Source organism: Sciurus vulgaris (genome assembly GCF_902686455.1).
Source record: "Sciurus vulgaris genome assembly, chromosome: 10".
Classification (NCBI taxonomy): Eukaryota; Metazoa; Chordata; class Mammalia; order Rodentia; family Sciuridae; genus Sciurus; species Sciurus vulgaris.
In genome coordinates, this window is record NC_136470.1 from 11,880,111 (window position 1) to 11,905,803 (window position 25,693).

At 46.3% G+C, this 25,693-nt stretch overlaps 1 protein-coding gene across 3 annotated transcripts in view; it reads right to left on the reverse strand.

The window, feature by feature from the left end:
• Positions 1-24,378, reverse strand: part of EVA1C (eva-1 homolog C) — a 79,508-nt gene extending 55,130 nt beyond the window's left edge. For 2 of the 3 annotated variants that reach the window (XM_079101344.1, XM_079101342.1), the window contains exon 1: positions 22,703-24,377. In XM_079101344.1, coding sequence (XP_078957470.1) covers positions 22,703-23,534 — 832 coding nt within the window. In that variant the 5' untranslated portion in view covers positions 23,535-24,377. Of the gene's footprint in view, positions 1-22,702 lie in introns of all 3 variants that reach the window. The other variant, XM_079101343.1, reaches the window with a different exon arrangement.
• Positions 24,379-25,693: the final 1,315 nt, after the last annotated feature.

Genomic DNA, 25,693 nt, shown 5'->3' on the forward strand with positions numbered 1-25,693 from the left:
CACATCTAGGCTCCATCGTAATCTTGGTCCATTGTTGGGTGAAATGTCATTGTACAGTTCATGACTATATTTGTGTATGGATTTCAGACCCTGTGCCTGCTGGACACCAACCCGACCCTGCTGTACTTGACCACGCGCAGCCGTAGGGTCAGCTCTCCCCTTTGGAATGCAAGCAGGGACCTTGTTTTACTGACAGCTACATCTCTGGCACCTAAGAAGAATCTGACCCTCAGTAGAAGGGCAACAAGTCATTTCTGAATGAATGAGTGAGCAAAAGAGGGAGGGAGGAAGTTGGCCGGGCAGGAGTGATGGAAATTAAGCACAGGTCTGATTTGACTGACCCTCACAAGCAGCCAGCACTGCCAGTACTTACAAATTTCTCTGTGATATGCTATATCTGTATGTACACGAATGAAGGCCTACAGCATTCCTGGGTATACACCAAAAGTTGCATACACCAAATTCTAGAATGTTCAAGTCCCCTCATAAAAAGGCCTGATATCTGCATATAACCTACACACATCCTCCCATGTACTTTAAGTCATCTCTAGATTACTTATATCTAACACAATGTAAATAGTTGTCATACCGCATTATGATTCAAAAATATAAGAAATACATGTTCACTATAAATGCAATTTTTTCAGAATATTTTTAATCCACAGATGCAGAAACCATGGGTACAGAGACATGGACCGTATGTGTGTGTGGAGAGAGAAAGAGAAGGAATATGAATCAATCGATTAAAGAATTACTCCAAACGTTCTGTGTTGGTCTTGAATTACCATCTTTAGATTATATCCTCTGTTTTGTTCCAAACAGGTCTGGTAGGAGCCCCTCCTTGCCTTTTCAACCAAACCTTCTAAATCCCATAAAAATGAACACCTTGTTTGGGGACCAGGTACCAACCCCAGAAAGTTATTCCATGAACACCATCTGGATTCGATTAGTCTAAAAGTAACTGTATCAATCCCCATTTTCCCCAAGCATCTAAAACAAGACACCTTTTCTTTTCTTTGGGATGCAGAGTGATCCCAAACTACAGAGCCACTTGGCAAGGAAGCCAGGATTGCAGTGCATTTGATAACTTAATGCAACTTTTACCAGCACTTAAAACTCAAATATGAAATCTATACTTGATCTTTTCTGCTCAGAACTGGCCAAAGGAGTGGCTCCCTCCCTGCGTACAACAAAAGGTTCTCAGAAACACTCAAGTGCTGACCAGCCGGAAGGACCAGCAGAGCCCAACACTCAGACGTGAGGGTGGAAGGGTGCCTCTCCCCAGCTACTGCTTTAAACAGCTTCTGGCTCCAGACAGCCCATCACCCCTCATCCCACTTTCAGGATGTGTATGATGAGCAAGGTGGGAACGTCCAAGGCAGAAACGAAGACTTGAGGGCATGTATTCGGTGCTTTACTGACTTAATTGGAACATTATATAGTAATTTCACTGGGCCTAATAATGAACCTATTTTTTTTTTCTTCACTTTAGGGATGCTGATGGTTCCAGAGTAGCATCAGAACTCTCACAAAGCTCTTTTGAAAGTGAAAACGAGTCGCTGTGGGAGCAGGGCAGGCTGGCTGTGCTCCTGACAGAACATGTTTCCTGCCCTAAGCAGGTGACAGTCAGTGACTGCAAGTTCCTAGAGCTTCCAACAGCTACACCAGCATTCTTGAAAAGGCTGTGCTTCGAGCCAGGGTTGGGTGACCCACTCACTGTCCCTGCTACGACTCCTCCTGGGCTCAGTGCCTTCTGGACAGATTCTTCCATGTCCCCTTCTCTGACGGGGAAGCCACCTCATTTCTCCCCTTGTATTTCACAGAAGCGGGGAGGCCGGCTCAGGAGTTGGCAAATGTAAAGAAATACAGGCGCCTGCACAGCCATCAGGCTGGCCAGCCGGAGCGCTCTGTCCCTCCTAATTGCTTCCCTGGCACGCTCACCCCAGGAGCTTTGAGCCTCCAGCAGGCTCAGCTTCACTGGGTGGCCCCAGGGTCCCACTCTGTCTTCAGTCTCCCCTGGGCCCTATACTCACCTTTCCTTGTCCTTTCTTTGCTGACCCTTGTCCCTCTGGCAGTCCTCATCCTGTCCCTTCTCCTCTGTTGCCTTATTTTGAGCACTGGTGTTTGGTGGCGGCTCAGTGGTCACGTCCCTCGCCTGTGAGCACCTGTGTCATGTACTTTATTCACCACCATCTGGGAGTCGTCTTTTCAAGTCCTGTTTGCTGGCCATCTTCTGGCTGGATACGTTGAAAACCAGCACGCACCCCCTCCCCCCACTGCCAGTTCATGGTTGGACGCACAGTCTGTCCCCCCATTTGTAAATTCTGCACCTTGCAAACCCTCCTGCTTGCTGATACACTTTGGGGGTGTCCTGGACATGTGCAAAGTGGTGACAAGTTTGGGTCTTCTGAGGCACGGGGTCACAAGGGGATGCTCTGCCTTCCTGATTCAGCACTTTAAACTCTCATACCGTCAGGCGTCCCATTTAGAGGCATATTTTCACATTTTTGTTGTTGGTGGTGGTGATCTAGTTATTTTAAAAGGCCTCCAAGGATAGTGCTGAAGTGCTGCCTGGCGTTCTTGACTCCCTCAAAACAGTGATGCACCTCACAGAACACATTTTCCAGATTTGTACAGGCAAGAGTTCCAAAGAACTCTTACTTCTGGTCCAGTCTCTTCCCAAGTTGAAGGGGCAGAATTTCCAAATAGGGAGGAGCTGCTCACTCCCTCCCACTACCTGACAGTTTGTTACCTTATGCCCGGGCTTATCTTGAAGGTAATAGGAAGGGAAGGAAGGGGAACGGGGATGTAAATGAATTCATAAAGCTCAGCTGAAGAAAAACTGCATTAATAGGAATGACAAGGCTCTCCCCTTGGAGGCCAGGCAGGGTGAAGGCCAGCAAAGCTGTGGGAAGAAAAGCAGGGCCTTAAAAACCAGTTGCTCCTCGACTGAAAGAGGAAACAGGAAAGCCTGGGGCCGCGCGATATTATTTTGAGCAGTGGAGTAACTTGGCTCCTGCAGTCCTGAGGACTCCAGATTCGCAAATGCCATTGGAAGGCAAACGCGCTGGCTTATTCTCTCATTCATCACTCAGAAGACCTGTATGTGACCTTGGCTTTAAGGGCAAGCCAGGCCAATTGCTTATTGTACCTCAGAGGGTGGATGCTGTAAGAGGAAGCGTGCGGGCTGTGGGGGCAGGCAGGAACAACAGGCATCAGACCTGCCCAGAGTTGAGGGGGGGTTTCCAGGTGGGAGGTGATCCCTGGGGAAGGAGCAGGGATGACCAGGTGAAGACCACCCTCAGGCAGCAGGGGTAGATATGCAAAGGCTCAGGGGAGCTTCTCAAGGTTCAACACAGCCAGACTGTAGGCAGCAGAGGCTGGGAAAGAAGCAGTACCTTGCTAAGAAGTCTGAGCGTTCAGCTGATGGCAGATGGGAGCTACCGCAGGCTGCTATGCAGGGAACGAAGCAGGTCTGATTTGCAAGGCAGAACAATCCCGGGGTGGCCTGTATTGGGTGGATGCAGAGATTCATGAAGAAGTCAAGGTAGACGGAGTCCGCCAGGGACAAAGAGAGGATGGTGCCAACTGGGACAGCACAGTGAGAAACGGGGTGGGAGGGACTGAGGTCAAGGTCAGATTCATGGGTGTATCTCACACATGAAGCAACTCGTGCTTGGTTTAATGCTTGCTGTCACCATCTTGACCTTCTTTTTATGAAGATTTGGAATTCCCATTTTATTATTATCAATGGCACCTTGACATTTTAAATTATTTTATCTTTGAACTTCTGTGAGTGAAATTCAAGGGAAAATGGAACATGTGTGTGGACTGATGAGTTGCCTGTCCTGAGAGTGACTGCCTTTCCTGGCCACCTCTCTCTGTGGAGTGTTCACGATGCCCTGAGCGTAGGATCCCAGCAAGACCCAAAGTGAGCACAGGGCAAACATGGTAGGGACACAACTGAGTCTGCAAGAGACGCTGGCAGCTTCCAGGTGCCATGCTTCCCATCAGACCCAGGATCTGGTTTAAATAAAGAAGAAGGCAATGACATGCCATGCCAAGAGACAGGGACCACCAGGGCCCCCTGACCTCTTCTTTCCTTCTTGTGGAGCCTCCCTTATGCTAGAAATGATAGCACAGGAGGAGAGGGGAAGAAGGTGAAGTCCATAGCTCTATCCTTTGGGTTCCTTCTGACACATCAGGAAGCCAAAGGTAGAGAGTGGTGGCAGAATGTGCAGAGATGAAAGAAACGAAATAAAAACATTTGAATTCATCTCTTTCAACATTCTCATGGATCCCATGAGGGAAAAAAAAAAGCTGCACATGCAAAATATAAATGATGTCATTTCTATGATTTCATGGCCGAGTTTAATGCTCCTACGTAAAGTTGCATTTGAAAGTAGCATCGTGCAACATAAAGATAAGCAGTAAGGCTAATAACTTTAAAAGTTAATTTTTCTTTATTCAGGACATTAAGTGAAATTGGAAAACATGACAAGTTGAGAGACAGAGCTCACAGAAGAAAGGGGAAAAGTTTATAATTTAAGTACCTTTAACATCGTCTTTCCTTTGATTTTGAATCAAGGGCCCCATATCTTCATTTTGCACTGGACTTTGCAAGTTATGCAGCTGGTTCTGACGTAAAGATGGCAGTTTAGCCATAGAATCAACAGGACTGGGTGGTGGGGAACAGAGGCATACGACCAAGGGAGGACTCAGGGATGGTGGCCGGGTTTTGGCCGGGTGACGCAGTTCACTGGGAAAGACAGCACTAAGGAACAGCTTTGTGATTTTGTCCTGCATAGGCTGACTTGCCTGTGGAGCTTCCTGAGGTGCCAAGGTCAGAAGCTCTGCCAGGGACCTTGGAGGAGAGACCAGCGAGTCATTACCACATGCATGGAGGTTGTCTCCCTCGGGAATATCCACTGTGGAAATGGATGGGCGAACAGAGAGCCCCATAGAGGAGAAGGTCAGGAAGGATGAGAGGAGGAATGGGGAGACACAGGATGATCGCAGAGGGGGTGCCAGTGGGTGACCAGCTCGTGACCCTGAGCAATGCGTTCAACTCTCTGTGCCACACGTGGTCATCTACAAAAGGAACAGGGCAACAGCACCCATCTCGGGCTCATGGAGAAGATTAAATGAGGAGCCACAGTGAAGCGCTCAGATCTTGGCGGTACTCAATTCCCAGGGCTGTTTAAACAAGGCACCACAAACTGGGTGGCTTAGAACAACAGGAATGGGTTGCTTCACACTCACGGAGGCCAGAAGCCTGAGACGAAGCTGTGGGTTGGGCCACGCTCCCCCTGAAGACTCCAAGAATCAGTTCCCAGCCTCTCTCTTGGCTTCTGGTACCTTCTTGGCTGGTGGCAGCCTAGCTCCAGTTGTCACGTGATGATGTCCTTGCGTGCACGTCTGTCTCTGCGTCCAAGTTTCCCCTTTTGTAAGGACACCAGTCGTGTTGGATCCGGGCCCACCCCATGACCTCATTTTAACTTGAATACCTTTGTAAAGACTCTGTCTCCAAATAAGGTCTCATTCTGAGGTACCAGGGGTTAGGACTCCAAGACGCTGTTGTTGAGGGGACACACAGAGTTCCACCCGTAACAACTGCTCTGCCAGCATCAGCTCTGTACAAACATTCATCTTTATTCTTATCACCTCCATTAGTTGTCGTTTTCTCAAAGGTATGAGGCGGCCCAGCCAAGGGCACCCTGAGGCTGGAGAGCCTGTCTGTTGTGGCCACAGTCTCCACAACAACCGTGTTCCTCCAGCAGCACAGGAAACCCAGGTGAAAGCAGAGATGGAGAGTGAACAGAGAGAAGAGAACAACAGGTTTTGATAAAGAGCCCAAGACAACCCCAGCAGAAAAATCAAAACAGCGCAGAGGGAAAATCTCCCTGTCCACCTCTGCTTCTGCACAGGGGTCAGCAGAAGGCCTGAGAGGCCAGGTGGACAGAATAGACCACACCACCTCTCAGCCTCCACCAACAGCTGCTCCCTACTCACTTGCAGAAGGAAAGCCACGTTTAGATCCTTTATTAAGTCAAATGGTAAGTTTTATCTGCAGGATGAGAGTCTCACCAGCAGCAAAGGGTGTGCCTACACCTGGCACGTTCTAGTGCCCCCGGGAATGGTAAGAAGCACAAGAAGGACAGCTGATCTAGAGGTGAGCAATAGTTGGTGAACAAGGTGACCAAGCAGGCGTGCCGAGCGGGACATCACCTCACAGAAAGAATTCCTGAAGTTAATCTGAATGTCATGAATCCCAGGGCAAAGTCAAAAGGAGCTGCCAGGTGAGCCACAGCTTGGGAAGAGGGAGTCACTCTGAGGAAGAACTGCAAAGGATGCAGCAATGGCCACTATGAGCACGGGCAGCCCCAGCCGAGCCCAGGTGGCCAGAGTCAGCCTCCCACCCACGCCAAAGCTACGTCCAGGCCTGATGCTCTCCTGACGCTTCATCCTAACACCAGACAACTTTGACTCTGTCCTCCCTGATGTCCCCCTTGCCAAAGAAGCAGGATCCAGAAACTTTCCTTCTTTCCCCTCTTCTGCTCTAAGACTTACATATCCTAAGTTCAAGAAACTTCTAGCCTTGCTAGATAAATGACTATGTAAGAGGGTCAATTAGTACAAACTATAGGGACCATGATGTCTCCTTTGACCTAAAAGAGGCCTGTGCTCTACCTTAACCAAAAGTGTGCTTCGGTTGGCGGGGTGAACCAACATCATGTTCTGCCTGATGTGATGCACCAGGAACACAACACCATGTCTGTGACCGTCCTGCTCCAAATACGTAAGAATAAAACCAGGAAGAAATGTCAGACAAATACAAATTAAGGGATGCTCTATAAAATAATCATCAAGTATTCTGCAAGAATGCTGTATTAGTCAGTTGTCCATTACTACAACAAAATACCTGAGACAATTCACCCCATAAAGAAAAAAGGATTTATTTAACTCATGGTTCTAGAGGTCCCAGTCCACTGCTTTGAGCCCCTGTGAGGGTACAGGATGGCAATGGCAGGGAGCATGTGGTGGAACAAACACCAGGAGCCAGGAAGCACAGACAGAGAGCAGGCCAAGGTCCCACAATCCCCTTCAATGACATGTCCCCAATGACCTAAAGACCTCCCACAGGCCCCACCTCCTGAAGGTTCCCAGGGAAACCTTTAACACATGGGGCTTTGGGGGCCTTTGGGGGACATTCAACATCTGAACTGTAGCAAAAGTCAATATCAGGAAAAATAAAGACTGAGGAAGTGCTCTAGGTTAAAGAGAGCCTAAAGGTACAGGACAACTCCCTTAAAGTGTGATCTGGGATTTTCTCTTGCTCTAAAGTACAACCAACCCTCCATATCTGTGGGTTTTGCATCCATTGGTTCAACCAATCATTGCACAAAAATATCTGGGGGAAAAAAATCATCTGTACTGAGCACATAGACTTTCCCCCTTGTCATTATTCCCTACATGACAGAGTATAACAGTTATGTACTTAGCATTTACATTGTATTAGGTGATATACATCATCTAGGGATGATTTAAAGTAGACAGGAGGATCCTCGCTCATAACATGTGCAAATATCATACCATCTTACATAAGGGACTTGAGCATCGAGGATTTTGATACCCAGGGGGAGTTCTGGAACCAACTGACCTCAGATATGGAAGGATGACTTGATATATTTCTAGTGACAACTAATGAAATCTGATTAAGGTCTGTAGATTGAAAAACATTATTGCAACACAGTTAATTTCCTGATTTTGATCATTGTCTTGGTTATGCAAGAAACTTTCCTTGTTGTTAAGGCACACACAGGGATATTTAGGAATAAAGGAGACTTGGCTGCAATTAAGAGAAAGCAATAAGGCAAATGTTGTAAAATGGTCATATTGGGGAATATGGATGAGAGACATAAAGGACATCTTTGTAATATTCTTACAACTTTCCTATGTCTTGAAAAATAGTAATAAATATTAAATATTGAATAAGTAGATTATTTAAGAATATGCATCGTTTCCCTGCAGGTCTCAATCTTGTTTGTACGTTAGAATCACCTTGACAGCTTTTAGAAAATATCGATGCCACACCCAGAGATTCAGCTCCAATTAACTAAGAGCAAAACCCCAGATGTCAGTATAATTGAAACAACGTATATTTGAACTCAAGGTGGTTCTGGTGTGACCCCAGAATAACAGCCAGTTCTAAGCCTGATATGTTCAGGTAAGAGAGTTTTTAGGCTGAAGAACCTTCTGAGCCTTCATGCCTGCTTGTTTTGAGAGCCAACCGTGAGGGCAGCTTGGTGACCCCAGACAGGAACACAGTCATAGATCCAATCTTGGTCCTGCCGCTAATAAGGCAGGAGACACCTGGTCCAAGTCCTCACCAGCACCAGAGTGCAGAGTGAGGCTTATCAAGAGCTGCCCCTGAGGCTGAGGAGTCTCCCAGGGGAGGATACATAGCATATCACTCTTTCATCCCCTGACCAGTGTGGGGATCACGCAGGAAGACAGTCCAAAACTCCTGTAATGACTGGGTGGCAGAAAGGGATTTAGATAAGCATGGCCAGCTGACTTCTGATACTGTGGGCAGGTCCCATTAATTAGGGTGACTCTCTGAGGTCCCCTCCCTTCACACAAACCGAAGTCTGGAGGAGGCAGAAGGACGCTAATCTTCCTCCAAGTTACAGGGAAGCCAAGTTCTCATGAGGCATCCACCATTGGCCTCTTCATGAGGCAGATCAGACCCAGCACCTTAGTCCATAGTCTGTTACTAATAACACAATGCCACAGACTGGGTAAGTTATAAAGAAAAGAGGTCTATTTTGGCTCATGCTTCTGGTCCAAGGTTGAGGGTCCACATCCAGACATGCCTTCTTGTTAGCAGAGTCCCAGGACAGCACAGGGCATCACATGGCAAAAGATAAGAGACCTAACCAAAGGGGCCTTAATGGCAGACCCACTGTCAAAATAACCCATTAATCCATGGGTGAGGGCAGAGTCCTAATCACCTCTTAAAGTTCCCACCTGGTCCTACCTCTTAATATCTCATGATGGGGATTACATTTCAACCTGAGTTTTGGAGGAGGCCGACATATTCAAACCACAGCACCTGGTACTGTGGAAACTGCCCTCACCAAAAGATGCTAAGCAAGGTGGGAGACTCCTCCCTAATCCCAGGCTTCACCTTAAGCTGCACATGAATAGCAGGCACAGGCCACACATAGCTATTGAGCACCTGAGATGTGGCTGGTCTGAATTTGGACGTGTTGTAAGAAAAAATGCACACAAGATTTCCACGTTTTCAGTAGCAATAAAGATCTAAAATATCTCATTAATAGTTTTTAAATGTTGATTAACAATGAAATAATATTTGGATATACAGAGTTAAATAAAATTTACTATGCAAGTTCATTTCACCAATTTTTCTTTTCCTAATGTGGTCAACAGGATATTTAATATTACATGTATGGATTACCTTATATTTCCATTGGACAGTTCTTTTCCAAACTCTGCATGCAATCCTTTATTGGCTTATTTCCTCAGTGATAATTTTATTAAAATGAAAGTCCAGGAAGGATTTTTGTATGCAGTGAAATCAGTCCTGGTCCCTGAATATTCTGCAGAATTCCCTTGTGGGTCTCGAGCTTCCGTAAATCTAGCAAATTCTTCCCCACAGTCTATTAAAGTGCAGATATTGTCACATAATGTCCATTTCTCACTGCTTGCTTGAATAATAACAGAGATAATTATACTAATTTAAACCTAACTTCAGCACTGCAATTTTAATCCAGTCTGTGAGACTGAATCACAAACATTTGACAATCTTTAAAGTAAAGCTCTCAATTAATACCTCAGAGTGCCTAAACCTTACCTATAATTTGCCATCCCACAGAAAGAGAATATGAAGGTAATGAAGATATATGATACAGGGCAGACTTCCATCAAAGACTCTGGTGGTAATGAGTCACATTCCAGAAGGTTCCATGGAAGGCTGTCATTTGGGGCTGGTTTGCTGTCACCATGGACTGCCTTCTAAGGAGGAAGTCCTCCAGCTTGTGCATTAGCTGCCTCCACAGAAGCAATGAACTGGGACATTCCCTTTAATCAGGGCTTCCTCACATGAACTGAGCAGAAGAGAGCCAGGTAGGTTTATCTGTGTCTATTTCTAGTGACTGATCTCCTTGTCCACAGTCTGGTTTCACCTTGGAACCACCCTGGTGCAATCCATGTTTTGTATGGGATCTGCATGTTAAATATCCCACTACAGGAAAACAAAACAAACCAAAACCCTCTTCAGGGCTTTAAGGGAACCCTGGAAAGCAGAAAAAAGGAAATAGAGGTTGTTTTGCCAAGGATAGGTGACAGGGGATGCAGGACCCAAGAGAGTGGTTTGAGTGCAAAGTCATCCCTGTCAGGTGGATGGATACTTGGCAACACCATGAGAAGTTTCCCAGCCCAGAACCTTATCATCTTCATGGTTCAGAGGGCTGAGTACTTGCTCAACTATTTGGCTCCTCTCTATTTCTCCTTTTAGTGAAGTATGTAATCATTAAAAACAAGAGAAGAGGAACTAGGAGGACCAAAAATATGTGTGTGAATGTATTTATTCACATCCAATGATATATACACACATATGACAGGAAAGATCGCTGTTCACTGTTCAATGTCCGGGGAAAATTAGGACACAAGTTTTTCCTGCTTAATTTTCATGACTTCTATACCTAAAAGTAAGAACTAAATGCATGAGTCATGCACAAAACTACAAGGAGCAAAAAGAATAGTAAGTTCTTAGAAGATGTTCTGAAAAAAAAAATATGTACAGACTCTTCTCGTAGTTCCTAAACAACTATGACAGCTATTGACATAGCTTTCACATTGTATTAGGTATTATAAGTAATCTAGAAATAAGAAAGTATACAGGTGTATGTGCATGGGTTATATGCAAATACTTTGCCATGTAATACAAGGAACTTGAGCATCTGCAGACTGAGGTCCTGAGGGGGTCAATCCTGGAGCCAATCTCCTGTCGATGCTGAGAACAACTGTATGTATGCATTATATATAGAATACACACGCTACATAGTCAAGAATACACACGCTACATAGTCAAGAATGTTTTTACTTTCATTGCAGGATGCCACATTCATTTGAAGGTCATCCTAATCTTTGCTTAAGCACATGATGGCTTTTAATAAAGAAGGTGTCAAGAGAAAAGATGCTTCAGTGTCCTGATACCAGCTGATTCTGAAAACTGATGTTCTGCAGCCCCCGGAGGAACAGGGATGAGAAAATGAGCAAAGTCCTCCTGTTGGACAGCATTCTTATATCACCCACTTGAAAATTAAATCTGAAACAGAGTTCTGACAGGCCTGCTATTTTCTTCAGTGCCAAGAGCCATACAATAGACCTTTTTTTTTTTTTTTTGAACAAAACCCTTAAAATGCTTGGAAATTCAGATGGACTGACTCACGAAGCTGTACAAATACTGCACACCCGTTCCTGCTGGTGCCCCTGCTCTCTCTCCCTCTTGGAAACAATACTAGATTTTCTCTGTGTTTGGCAGAAGGAAAAAAAATATTTTAAGTAGAGTTGCAACTTGTCTGTAGGGGGTGGCATGGGGCAGGGGTCTGAAAGTGGGATCTGTCCCAGGATCTCAAGGTCCCTGAGCAGGAGCGGTGATTCCCATTTGGGAGGAATTGCGGGATCCCCCTTCTACTTCAGGTGGACCCTACAACAGTGCTTAGTCTCATGCCCACCTGAGCTTCAAATATGTCCTTAAAAATGCATAATACGCAGCTTCAAGGGGGCACACTGCTGCACAGATTTAACACGCGCCTGTGAGTGTGCCAGGGGCGGTCTGTCCGTGGGTGGGTGTGCAGCGCCAGGGGCACTGGTAGACAGAGGGGCAGGAGGAGTGCGTGCCAGGGAAGGGGGAGGGAGACTGGGGAAAGCACATCGTGGCACAGTATCCATGACTTTCGCTCTCTTCCTTTTTAGAATTCCAATCCAATCCTACCCCCACCACACACACACGTGATGATTTCTCTGCGATTTCGAAATAATTGATATGTGTTGCAAACGCATCCTCCCGCCGCGTGCTCACTTCAAGCCTGAACACTTCTCCAGGGCGGTATTTTAGTTTGACATCAATGATAGCAAATGTTCTAGCCTGAGATGAAGAGGGCCAAAGTGTGGGAAGCACGGCAGCAGCTGGGTTTTTCTTTCCTGACTCGAAGGAACTGAAGGTTGGTTCCCTTGGGTTACAGAAGGCAGCTGGGCATGAGGTCAAGAGTCACGCAGCTGTGCCTTAGGACTTTGGCTCAAGTCTGCCTTTTTTTTTTTTTTTTCCTGGCACTGGGGATTGAACCACTTAACCACTGAGCTACATTCCCAACCCTTTTTTTACTATTATTTTTTTGAGACAGGGTCTTGCTAAGCTGCTGACTCTAGTCTTTAAGAAAAAGTTTCAATTGCTCCATGTTCCAAAAGTATAGAAAATAAAACAAGGACAAGTCTGCTGGCTAGCCCCTGGGTTCCTCAGCCCCAGGACCAGACACTTCTTTGTGGTGGCGGCTGCCCATGCTTTGTAAGATGGTCAATAGCATTCCTGGATGCCACCCCCGAGATTCCAGTAGTACCCCCCTCCTCTGAGTTATGACAGACAAAGTTGCCTCCAAATGTTGCCAAATATTCCTGAGGGACAAAATCACCCTGGGTGGAGAATCACTGGTTTTGACTAAACGTTCAGAAAAGCTAAATTTTCATTGGGCAAAGGTAGTCATCGACTCTATGACAATGTGGCATTTTGGGTGAAGGTTAACAAACCAAATTAGCTGCCTTGAGCAGCCAGAGAGGAGAACTTTAGCCTCAAAGCACTGATTCGTGGCTTTCAAGAAGCATAAGGCTACTTTAAAATAATCCTGGGACCTCCAATTTCAAAGGAAAAAGAGGGATTCAGAAGAGAGTATAATATGTCAAAATATACTCTACTGTTATGTATACCTAAAAAGAACAAACAAAAAGTTTTTAACTTAAAAAAAATAAAGAAGAAGAAAAGATGGACCTCTGTACTTGGAAAAGGCAAGACCACAGAATCTGTAATTCTGCACAGTCAGACCTGTGGCAATAGAGTCTTCAAGATCCCTTCTCATTCCAAGGCTGGGTCTTTGCATCCAGCCTGACTTATCCACAAAGCATCTCCCATCATTCACTTTGGAAGGAGTGTTTACTTATTCAAGTCTCAGAAAATTGAAAAAAATGACTGTTCCTTAATTTCACGACTGAATAGACAAAAGGAGACACATAGCCTGAACTTGGGTTCAGGGGACATTCTTTTCAGGGAAATGGATTGTAAAATTGTACGCATTCCTTGAAGCAGATCCCTCTACAAACTGACTTTCCAGATAAGATCACTCACTCTCCTTTCCACCTGTCTCCTGTCCAACAGACACAGGGAAAAGAGTTTGGTGACCTGAGTCTCTCTTGTCCCCCAGGACAGTACAATGACTTATGATTTCCAAGTCTGAGAATTTCGGAAGCCACCAAACATGAAAAGAGTGAAAAATCTTCTAAGTCAAGGGAAGAAAAGAGATGACTTGGTAGCATACTGTGTGTTTCTCAGACTCTGAAACACTACTCTGAAAGCTGTCACAAGTACGCATTGCATGGGCCCTTGCAAACAAAAAGGGTTATTTTATCCAGATTATTCCCCCACATTGCCAGGGAAAAGGGACTCATTTGTAATCATCAAAGGAATGCTGACAGACTTGAAATGGGATCACACTCTATTATACTCATCCGAATTAAAGATTTGTTTTGGAGATCATTCTTAGATTTCTTTCTCTCTGCTCCTCAACTCCAAATGAGGCCATTTGTATTCACAGGACATAGAAGGCAGACATGAAATCAGACTGTTCGCAAACATATGTTTCAGACTCAGTGGCCTGAGTTTCGAATTTTAATGTTGCCTGATTTTCTGTATGTGGACAACTTGGCTCCCGGGGTTGAAACTAGCCCTAGCATCATTTCAACCTCTGACTTGTTAATGCAAGGGAAATTCTATGTCAGGGGCTTCAGTGAGCTGGTGATGTAGGTGTTGGAGGGAATTTAAGTCAGAAACGACCCTATGGAAAGGTAAATCTATGCACGGACAGAGCTGTCCAGCAGGTCCGTGGATACACTAAGAAACCCACAGTTTCAAGCTCTGCAATCTGGTTACCATTTGAGAGAATGTGACCTGCCAAATCTATTGCTTATATTTCAGACTCCTTGGTGATTATTTTTGTGTCCATGAACCCACTGAAAAGCAAGCTTCCTTAAGACAGGAATGACTCTTTGGGGTAAACCCGTATAATACTTAGCACAGAATCTGGTACCTGAGACACTGTAATGTTTCCTGTTCTTCCCTATAGAACTACCATTGGGTAGTCATCTCGGTACTGAGACCCACCTGGAGAGGAGGCTTGGATGCCTCCAGTGGGTCAAGAGAGTATCTTGGGATTTTAACTGAGGTAGAGAATAAAATATTTGAGAGGACATCTCTCTCAAGGCAGAGGTATTAGTCTTTTAAGTAGGAAGACAAAACAAGGCATGGGGCCAGGTGCATTAGAAGTTGTATCACTTCTTTGCTCACAATTTTTTTCCTATTTCATGTATTCTTTCTAGACTTACTGTCCTTCTTCATGAAGTATATCCTTTAGTAGTTCTTTCAGTAAAGATTTATTAGTGATAAATTTGTTTTTATTTCACATGCACTCTTGGAAATTAGTTTAGCTGCATATGTAATTCTGAGTTGACAGCATAGGGATTTTTTTTGTTGGAGTTAGGAAACATTATTTCATTGTGTGTTTTCTGGCTCCCACTGCTGTTGGAGACACTTTACGGATAATTTTTTTCTCTGATTATTTTTAAAACTGTCACTTTGTTTTTAGTGTTTTAGTTTTGATATGCTACATCTACAAATAATTTATAAAATAAATGAAATTTGTAAAATAAATAAATTTTGCTTGGAATGCTCAAATTTGAATCTTTCTTGAAATCAATCTTAGGATACTATGACCTTGAATGTTACTTGTTCCCAGTTTTCTCTACTTTCTTTGAGATATTTATCAGTGTATACTGAACTTTCATTCTGTCCTCCATATCTTATAAATTTTCTTTCACTTTTTCCATGTCTTTATCTCTTTTGTTTCATCCTGAATAATTTCTGTAGCTTTGTTTTCCAGCTCATTGTTTCTCTCTTCAGCTATGTCTAATCTGCTCTTTAACTTATTTATCTAGCTTTTAATTTTGATCAATATTTTTTTTATGTTAGTAGGTGTATTTTTTTATTTAAATATGCTTGCTCCTTCTTGACAGTATTTTGTTCCTTTTTCATTTTGGGAATTTCCTTTCTTTTTTCTTAAGGACTCTGTTGTTGCTGCTGTTGATTATTGCTTATGCAATGTAATTTTGAATTGTGTATTCATAGTCAGCAGTATTATATCTACAGGAATCTTGAGGGGCCTGTGTTGTTAATGTTTCCATGCAGGGCATAACTGTGTGTTTGTTTTTGCCAAGTACCAGGGACATCTTTATCAGTTTTTCAGCTTGTGTTTCCCAGTAAAGGTAATGCATTTAAAACCAGACTCTCAAAAAAGCAGGTCTCTGATTACACACTCTCAAAGGATATCATCTTCTTTCACCAATCCCGATCCCACATTGAGACTGGGTTCCTTATCACTTTCCTTTGCAAGGGCTAATTTGTTTCTCATACACCTTTTAAGATAGTTTAGTCCTACAAGGTCCCAACTTTCTATTCCAATTCCTCCCTTTACACTAGTCTAATGCCTGTCTCCTGCCCTTGTGCACCTGTTGAATCCTGGTTGTCAAGACCATCAAATAACCCCAGTGCATCCCTAGGGTCGGCTCTGGCAGACTTCTCTGGTCTTTTGCCCTCCCTTCATTTTTGTTCCCTGAGTATTTCTCATACCTAATCACTCACTTATGCATTTAAAGGACCTTTGTTATGTTTTGTTTAGCAGTCTAGGTATCTTCTTAGGAAAATAATCTCAGGAAATCTTAGGAAAATAAATGCAACTCATACTCTCTACTTAGTTCTTTGGATGGATGGTGCTATCTTTGACAGGACACAGAATAAGATCTGGTGCTGGTAGATTAGGTGATGAACATTATGGAAGTGGTATTGCTTTGAACCACTTGTCATATGTCTATTTTATTTTCTTCCCTCGCTATTAGAAAAACTCCCTAAAAGTTACTTAGCTTCTCTTTGCCTCAGTCATTTTGATTTTCTGTGACAGTTGTGAGCTTCAGGTAGTTAATGAACATGAAGTTTCTAGAACAGTGTTTGGCATGCAGTGATGTATGTATGTGCTAGATAATAAACCCAACTATTTTTAACTCACCAATGGCTCCCACTGTGCTATAATGGCTTAAACTGGAGATGGTGTACACATAGGGGGCAGAGAAGGGGAAGCAGAACAGGTGCCTGCATCCCAAGGGCAGATTAGTTACTTGCTCAGACACCCTTCCAAAACAAGGTGCCTGCCTTCCCAAGGGGTGGGAATTTCAGGGCAGATTAGTCACTTGCTCAGACAATCTGAGATTCTCCTTATAGTACAGAAATCTTGGTGACTCTCTTCTTAAGAGAAGCCATTTCCTTACAGGGAGACACAGACAGACATCAGCTCATTAAAGGAGGGACAGAGAATCATAAAATCTCAGTGTGCCCTCGCCCCACCTTCCTAATCATTTCCTCAGCTTGAATGGTGAGTATAGGGACCTTTGTAACTGGATCAGTACTGAGTTCAAATCCTGCCTCAAACTTTTACTGGCAGCCGTGGAGCTGGGGAAAGAAGTCAAGTGACCAGTGGGGGTGGGTGTCGGAGACAGCTGTTCTCTGAATGTACATCACCCTCAAACTGATGCCTTTGCAAGAATGTCGAAGGCACTAAGCCAACAGAATGGCCCTGAAGACAAGTGACCTCCACATTTTCATAGTCCTGAACCCCACCAGTAACACAGTTTGGGAACACAGCTCTGAGATCAATATGTCTGTATATGCATTTATAAATTATATAGTATTCAACTATCAATTTACATGTCAAAAAGCAAAACTTAACTTTTTTTTTTTTTTTTTTTTCCAAGACAACAAAAATAGCCGGCCCTCTGTACCCATGGGTTCTATCTCCATGGATGCAACCCAAGTGCAGACCAAAAAATTGGGTCTGTTGTCAACATGGGCAGACATTTCTTATCCTTATCCCCTATAAAACACATTATAACAATGATTTATGTAGCTTTTTGTTGTATTAGGTATTATAAACAATCTAGAGGTGATTTAAAGTGGACAGGAGAATGCATGTAAGTCATGCAGATCACATGCCATTTTATAGAAGGCACTTGTGCATCTGAGGGCTTCGATATCTCTGGGGTCCTAGAACTCTCCAGCAGATACTGAAACACAACTACAGACAAGTTCAGAAGTTCTAATATTTTTCTCCTGCATTCCAGTGTATCCACAGTTGGTGACTACACCCACTTTGGAATGACGAATGGAAAGACGCTAAAGGAAAGGGAGGAAAAGGTCAGTTTCCTCAGCAGGCACCTGAAATGGCAGAGCCCACTCCATGAACTATCCCGAAAAGTTTGGCAAATCATTTTTTTTTTTTTTCTTTTTTTCTTCCTGATCTTGTTCCTTTGACACCCTCAAAGACCAAGTTTACAGCCTGGCCTTGGTCTAGTGTTGGAGGCTGCCTCTGCCCTGCTTCCTAGCTGGGTGGTCCCAAGCAACTTAGTTGCTGTCTCTGAGTCTATTTCTCATCTGCAAATGAGATTAATACTTAGCTCATGGGGTTGTTCTGAGGATGAAATCAAATAACACCAAGCTCAATTAATTTTTACTCCGTCTCTTTCTGTTTCTCCCCTGAAAGTGCTGCTAGGCTGCCCTTTCTAATAAAGCACCTGGGTGACCAAAGCCATCAATTACAGGACCGCTTGCAAGCCGAGACACTTCCCTGCTACAGAAAGAGCTGGCAGAACATTTTTCAGATGCAGCGGCTTTCCATGGAAACAGACGAGCGAGTTCAGATACTTGGTGTTCATCGCTCTTCTTCTGTGGCAGCTAGACACCTCCTTCGGACATTCAATTTGCTTTTCTTTGGTTATCAGCTGGCTTTTCATTCCATAAAATGTTCTAAAGTGAAGGTAACTCCTGAATAACAGGATAATGTCACAGAGGCATAACAAAATGTGGAGGGGTGTGTGCACATGTGCTGCGCCTGTGGGAAAGGATTAGGAGGTGGTGGGAGGAGCTGGTAAAGCACAGTCCTGTTCTCCCTGAGGGTGAGTCCTGGGCTGGGGGCTGAAGGGGACACCCAGCCAGCCTCTCCTGTGTGCCCCTGGATGAACTGATTCATGAGCAGGAGGCAGCCTTCCCCTCTGACACCAGGGCAGTATTCCCAACTTTGCTTTAGAAAAGACATCAATGCCTGGCTCTTCCTGGGTCAATTAAATCAGAAGTCCTGGGGTACAGCTGAACAAATATTTTTTAGTCTCCTCAAGTTATTCTGTGTGCTTCCAAAATTTATTCAATTACCATATTTCTATATCATGAAATTCCTGGCCAATGAAATAAGGAGCTGCCAGTCAGGTTTATTTATTGGGCTGCCAATGATCTATGTTAGCGGCTGAATTACATCCCACTAACACACACTGAAGTCCAAACTTCCAATACTTTAGAATGTGACTGTATTTAGAAAGGCTGTGGCCTTTAAGTAGGTGATTGAGTTAAAATGAGGTCATTAATGTGGGCTCTGATCCAATATGACTGTAGTCCTTGTAAGGGGGATTGACATAGACACCCACAGAAGGAAGAACCTGTGAGGTCACAGTGAGAAGACAGCCATCTACAAGTCAAGGAGAGAGGCCCCAGAAGGAACCAACCCTACCGATATCTTGATCTAGGACTTCTACTCTCCAGAATGGCAGAAAAATAAAGCTCTGTGGTTTAAGCCACCCAGCTGGTGACACTTTGTTATGGCCGCCCGAGCTCTAATGCAACCTGGTACTAAGCACCATTTATTGCTTACTGGGGTCACCGATGGCAGAGAGCAGAACAGTGGCCCAGGGAATCACTTGCATCATACAAGGAGCCTTCCTTGAGGTCTGGGGACAAGGAAGGCCTTGCAGCCTGCCCCCACTGTCTTTGTCTCCTATCCCCTTTCCCTCCTGCTTCTCAAACTCTCCCTATGTGCTAAAAGTAGAGCAAAACCAAATGTGTGAACTAGACACATGGTCAGAACTACTTGTCTCTAGTCAGGAGCTCTCTAAGAACTCAGGCAGCAGGACTGAAACAATGCTCCAGCTCTCCAACCCCACCCATAAGCCCATCACACTGAGAAAGAAAGAAAACAAGGAAGAAAGGGGAGAAATGGGGTAGGGTGGAAAGAGAAGGCTCTGTTTGTCCTCATTAGAGAAACAACAGAACAAAACCACCACCAACAAAAAGTCAGCAGGTTCTGGGGGCCATGGCAAACCAAGTCCAAGAGACACACTGAAACCCCACTCTTCAGGACAAAGGTTTTCATTGCTGGGACCCCAAGACTACCCCACCCTCCTCTCAGGGCTCACCCCCACACTCCAGTTCCTGGCCTTCTCTCTTTTACTTCTCTTTGCTTTCTTCAAAATGACCGTCCCCTCCAAAATCAATGACCAATTTGGACACCTCAGGCCACATCCTCAATTTGGGGATGTAGTCAGTAGAATAGAACCCAGCCCAAAGAGGAAAAGGGATGGGGGCCAGGCACATTTGAGGACAGGCTTAAGGATCAGAGGCACTGATTTTGCATGCACCACGCTTGCCTTCTCTAGAACACGTTTTTTAATGCAGTGATGATAGCCTTCCAGTGGCGGCTGGCAGCATCTCAAAATTCTCGGGGAAAGAGAGGCAAGGGAGAGCTCAGGAGCCTGTGTCCCAGCAGGCTTGGAGGTGATTAGCACAAGTCACGAGCATGGGGAGGGAGGAGCGGGCCACGATGCAGCCTCCGTGTTATTAAGAGATCTGATGCTGGAATCCCCAGGGCAAAAAATCAATGACCCAGGAAAATGACACCAGCTGACAGCCTCAGGCAAAGGCTCAAGGAAGAGTTGCAGAGAAGAGAAAGGCTTAAGTAACTTTCCCAAACTGCAAGGCGGACCTCCTGGGAGGCCCTATAGTGTACAGACATGTCTGGGACCCCTGACATTCTGGCACTTTCTTTCATATGTATATACCATCTTCTTTTCCCCCTCACAGGACAGAGAAGTCTCCCTGCATCCTCCACCAGTTTTTGATGTTTCCCTTATTTAGAAAACAAGCCAGCATCTGTATTGTCAAACATGCTCTCTGGTCCTCTGCTATTGTTGTAAAGCTCTGCGGGGGAGGGTCTGCTGTCTCTGTGGAGGCCTCTGTTCTCTGTTTCTATATACTCCGCCAAGTTCATAAAAAGGAACAGAACTGCCTGTCCCCAGGAAAGCAGGCTTTGAGACCACAGGGAATTACAGGATCAGGATCTACTGCTTCAACCAACATATTCGAGCGGACACTAAGACTCATTTTTGGAGCTTAGGAGTTTCCCTCCATGTCCTCTATCACATAGCTTGGGGTGGAGTCCCTAAAGTTTCCTTAGGTTTCAAGTGAAATCAGCTGACTTTGTGAAATTTCATCTTTCTTTCTTCCTGAAACTTTTGTATAGAATTGGGGTTTGAATGTGTCTATGGTTTCTTCTTTTCTTCTTCTACTTCTTCTTCCTCTTCTCCCTAAAAGGCTGCCTTACACTTTCTCCCTAGCCCTCAGGTCCCTGGGAAGTAACGATGAAATATGGGGCCTGGTTGTCAATGGACCTGGCAACACCACCACCTACCGCTGGTTCCAGGGAGTTTAAAACTCTGGAATTTGGATCCACAAGGAAAAGGCTTTTGTTTTCTTGTTACTTAGAGGAATATGCATCAGAGCATCCATTTCCCTCAGGATGTAGTCTCCCTGTTTGATGCGTCAAATTCAAGTATGTAACTATTGCTACATAGACAATTGTAGGCTGAGGGGAGGGGTAACCTATAGACTTACGAATATTGCAACTACTTCCCTAAAGAAACAAACTCTAAGTGTCTATAATCTGTGAAAACAATCTAATGGTTACAGTACGATTTGCCTGAAGCAATATTTGTTCAGTTGCAATGATGTCACCAAAAAAATGCTTGTCAGCTTTTAATTCTTGCCTTAACAATATTCAGAGCTAGACACACTGAACTCAGAACTGCTTCCTATAGCTTAAATCAGCAAATGCAAAGCTGCTCTAGCAGCCAAGAAAGTACTATTATAAAGAAAAAGAAGAGGAAGAAGGAAGAGAAAGAAAGAAAGGAAAGGTTGATAGCACTTGAAAAACCTGATGCATTTCCTCAGCACATTTACCACAGAGTTTTGATCCTCTGGGGCTTGATTTTAAGGGCCATGGATTGCTTGCCAAAGAGGCATATCTTGGCTTCCTTTGCCAGGCAGGAACACTGCCTTGATATTAAATATTCAAAGCAAAGAACCTCTGACCCAAGGGCTTTCAGCTAACAATGGCATTCTCTGTAAGTAAACCAGAAACCCAACTCAACTTTTGCTTTGCCAGTGTTCTTTGCCATGTACTAGTCTACTGCACAAACAGCACCGAGGACTGACTCCATTTACCATGATTATATTGCAAAAGACCCTGCACCAGGGGGCCCCAGACGGGGTCTGTGCAAAGCCTGGACTTGGCAGAAGATCCCTGGAGAAGGGGGAGTGTGGGGCTCAGAGCTGCTTCCTGGGCTAGGCGAGGGGGTGGGGGCTGTCTGCAGGCCTCCAGCCTTGCCAGTTAGAGACCCAGGGCCATCACTGCTGCAAGGACTTTTGCTATCCTAAACAAATGCCGCGCTAATAGAAGCATATGTTCTGACAGCCATCAGCAACCTGGAAACTTCTTTGACTTTGGGGCCACACGTGCCACCTTAGAACTAAGACCCTTTGCAGGAAGTTGGGTCGGAGTTCCCAAAAAGAAAAGCCTTATAGTTAACTGGGTAGGAGGAAATCGTTACTTTTGTATGGGTGTGAAGGGGGAACGCTGGGCACCTATGGGAAGTAAAGTCATACCCCCGAGTGTCTTCTCCGTTCTGTAGGCTTCTCCTCATCTCTCATGCAATCTCCATCAGACCTCTGTTGCCCGCAGCCTTCCTCGCTACCTGCCGGCAAGGACTTCAGGTCCATGGTCTCCCAGGCTAAATCTCCTTACGTGGGCACCTGGGAGTCTGGCTGGGGCGCGACCTGACTATGTGGGTGGCAAAGAAAGTACAACTCGACCACAACACGTGTATCTTCTAGAGCTGGGCGCGGCACAGGGTTCAGCTTAGGGAGCCTCCAGTGAACGTGCGGCTGTCAGGGCTGGGTCGCTGATGTCGGAAAACTGACGAGGATGACAGCAGAGCAAGAAACTCCAAACCCATTACACATCCTTCCTTAGAGTGGGGGACTACCCTGCCGCCACCCCGACACGCAACCACCCAAGAAAACTGGCTAAGAGCACGCCTCGACTTTAACCTAGCCTGATCGTGGCCCCCCGGGCAGCTGCCCCGAGTCGAGGGCTCACCTGAGCGCACCCCGGCACCCGGGACGCACGGCTAGGGAGGGCGCTCTTACCGGAGAAATCCGTGAGTGCTGCGATCTCTCTGGAGCAGACCAGGACCGTGCAGTAGAAGAGGCGAAGGAGCTGCCCCGGAGGCTCTACCTGCCTGCGGAGGCCGGGATGCTGCGCGTGCTGGGGCGCTGGCGGTGGGCGCGCGCGTTCTGCCAGGCGCATGGTGCGCTGCGCGGTGGGGCGCCGGCAGGGGCCCAGGGAGCCCGGGGATCGTAGACAGGAGGGCGGCGTCACATGGCTGGGCGCGTCGGTGGCCTGTAGCTCCGCTGCCCCCCGCCGCCTCCTGGCTGTGGGAGCCTCCTCCTCCCAGAAGCGGCCCAGCCCGGGATCCCCAGCAAAGGGGAGGGGGCGGAGAACTGGGGCGGGGCGAGGAGCCCCGGGAAGGATCCGCGTAGTTTCCCCGAGAGGAAATCTCCGCTGTAGCTGCTCCGAAGGAAACAGTGAGGGTGGGGGGCGTAGAGAAAGCATAGCCTCCGGCCGCGGGAGGCTGCGGAGGCCGGTGGTGGCGCGTAGCAGGTAGAGGAGGGCGCCCCCAACTACGCTCCCCAGTCTGCGCAACTTGAGCGCCTTCCACGCTCGGGTCCTAAGCCGGGAGACGGCCCGGCACTCCTGGCCCAGCCCGCGCTGGCTGAGTGCCAGCTTCACCCTGGTCGGCAGAGCAGCGCGGCCGGTGCCCGTGACGCACTTTAGAGGCAACGCGATGCGTTCAGTCCGGGAGCCTCCCGGCCGAGGACCAAGGGAAAGTGGGGTCCTGAAGTCATGGGATAACAGCACTGCTGTCCCTGCAACCCGCTGCGCTCCATGAGCAGTCACCAAACACTCAGTAATTCCCATTTCACAGAATAGAAGACCGAGCCCCAGAATGTGTCTAAGCTCTTGAAGACAGGACAAAAATGGAACTGGGGGGTCTCAAACCGAGTCAGATGACCCCAGAGCCGAATTCTTTTCCATTCCAGTGTGCTTCCTTTGCTTGCTGAGTGTCAGCAGCAATAGGCCATCTTACACTCTGCTGGAATAAAGAGCTGCTGAGCGCTAATAATCGGGCTTTGTTTTAAAATGGGCCACAACATCTTTACGAACATCTTGATTACGTGCGGTGTGACTCTCGTTTGGACGCCCAGCCCGGAGGCGAAGAACTTGGAGGAACCCAGGACAAGTGCGTGGGAGTTCGGTAGCTGCACATCGCGGGCAGGTACCTGGGTTTAGAGACCCCAGCGCTACGGTCCGCGCCAGCGATCCCCTCTCGGCGGCGCCGGTCAGAGGGAGAAAGGCCAGGCCGGCGAGCGCTAGGCACAAAATGTCCCTGATCACCGCGCCTGCCAAGTTCCCGGCGCGCCTGACGAGGAAACGTAGATAATGAGGCCCAAGGGCGGGGCCAGGAGCACTGCCCCCGCGGGCTCCAGAGCCGCCAACGCCTCGGGGCGCTGCAGGGAGGCCTGCAAGAGAAAACGCGAGGCACTGACCTCCAGGTGGTGCCCCTTCAGAGGTGGGCCACAAAGACCGCGGAGGGGCAGGTGACGTTGCACACAGTGCTCCCGCTAGGCCAGCGGAATTGGGATTCCCAGTCCCTTTTTCCCTGATGGCTAATGCTGAGCATCAGAGTTGTCAAACCGGATCCGGTCTACCAAGCCCCAAAACCTACATTAAAATAAAAACTCAACCTTCTCAATAATCCTGGGCCATAGGTATTAATGTGCGCTTCTTGGGTTGGGGTCGCTAGGACTGGGTATGCAGAAAAGAGTGCTCAAGAGGCAGAAGCTACTCAGTAGAGTTTGCCCAGAGCTCAGGTCCCTCTTTTATTTTCTAATCTATCCATTCGCTCTTCCGGTTTGGATATGAATTGGGTACAGTGTGTGTCAGGGTCTGTGCTAGGGGCTGGACTTACTGGCAGTGTGAGAGAACCACGTTCCCTAGGGGGCGAGGACCGGCTGCACTGTTCTCTGGGTCTACAGTGGCTTCCAGATGCCAGGGTGGGCATTGTTACTGTGACTGCATACCAGACTTCCTTATCTGTAAAGTCCTCAGGCTGGTTGTGAGGATTTAGTAGGGGGACACCGGTGATATGCATAAACAGAGCCTGAAACATAGTAAGTGTTCAGTCAATATTAGCTGTATTACAACATGGAAGACTTGCATTGAACAGTTACAGCCCAGTGAAAGGTGACTGGTGGAGGACCAGGGGCCACTGGAGCAAAGGAGAGAGACAAGGAGAGATAAGCAGAGGGAGGAGGGCAGACGCCAAGGAAAATTCTAAGGTGAGGTGGGTGAGAAAGATGGCAACAGTTGGTCAAGCAGAAGTTGGTTAAAGCATCCAGAGAGGGAGAGTTGGCCAGTCGGAAGAAGTATGCGAAGAGGGCGGAGAGCACAGTGTAACCAGGTGGGTGTGGGACTTGGGAGAGAGGAGCCTGAAGGATACCTCCCCAGCTTCCCTCTGCATTGCCCTTCAGTCCTTTGCTGTTAAATTCAAAGCGTTTACTTCTAATCTGCTCCCTTTAAGAATGTTCTAATCTCGCAAGGAAAAAAAGAAAAAAAAAAAAAAAAAAAAAAACTACATTCATCTTCCTCTCTGCCTCTCCCACTTCCAAGTACCTGGGTTTCCTCAACCAAATGGAAACTCCACTCCCTGCCCTATTTCCCTTCCTCTATTATAGAATCAAACACCCCAAATTTGGAGCTCTATAAAAATTTGTAGGAAAGGGAGGTGGGGAAGGGAATGTGTGCTTTGAAGAGGGGGGAAACCTTGCAAAAATCCTTGCAAAATCAATCTGATCTATAAAGGGGACTAATCTTTCCCATCAAGGCAGTTGTCCCCTAAGCTCTTTCTTCTATGTTGGAATTTGATCAATAAAAAACAATCATAGCTGTTTGGTTATTCAGCACAATTATGGAAGCTGGAATTGGAGTGAATTCAGTCTGATAAAGGGTTCAAGTAACAAATTGTTCACAAAATACTAATACTCCCACTAACCCTTTGAGATGGTGCTAAGCAGTAA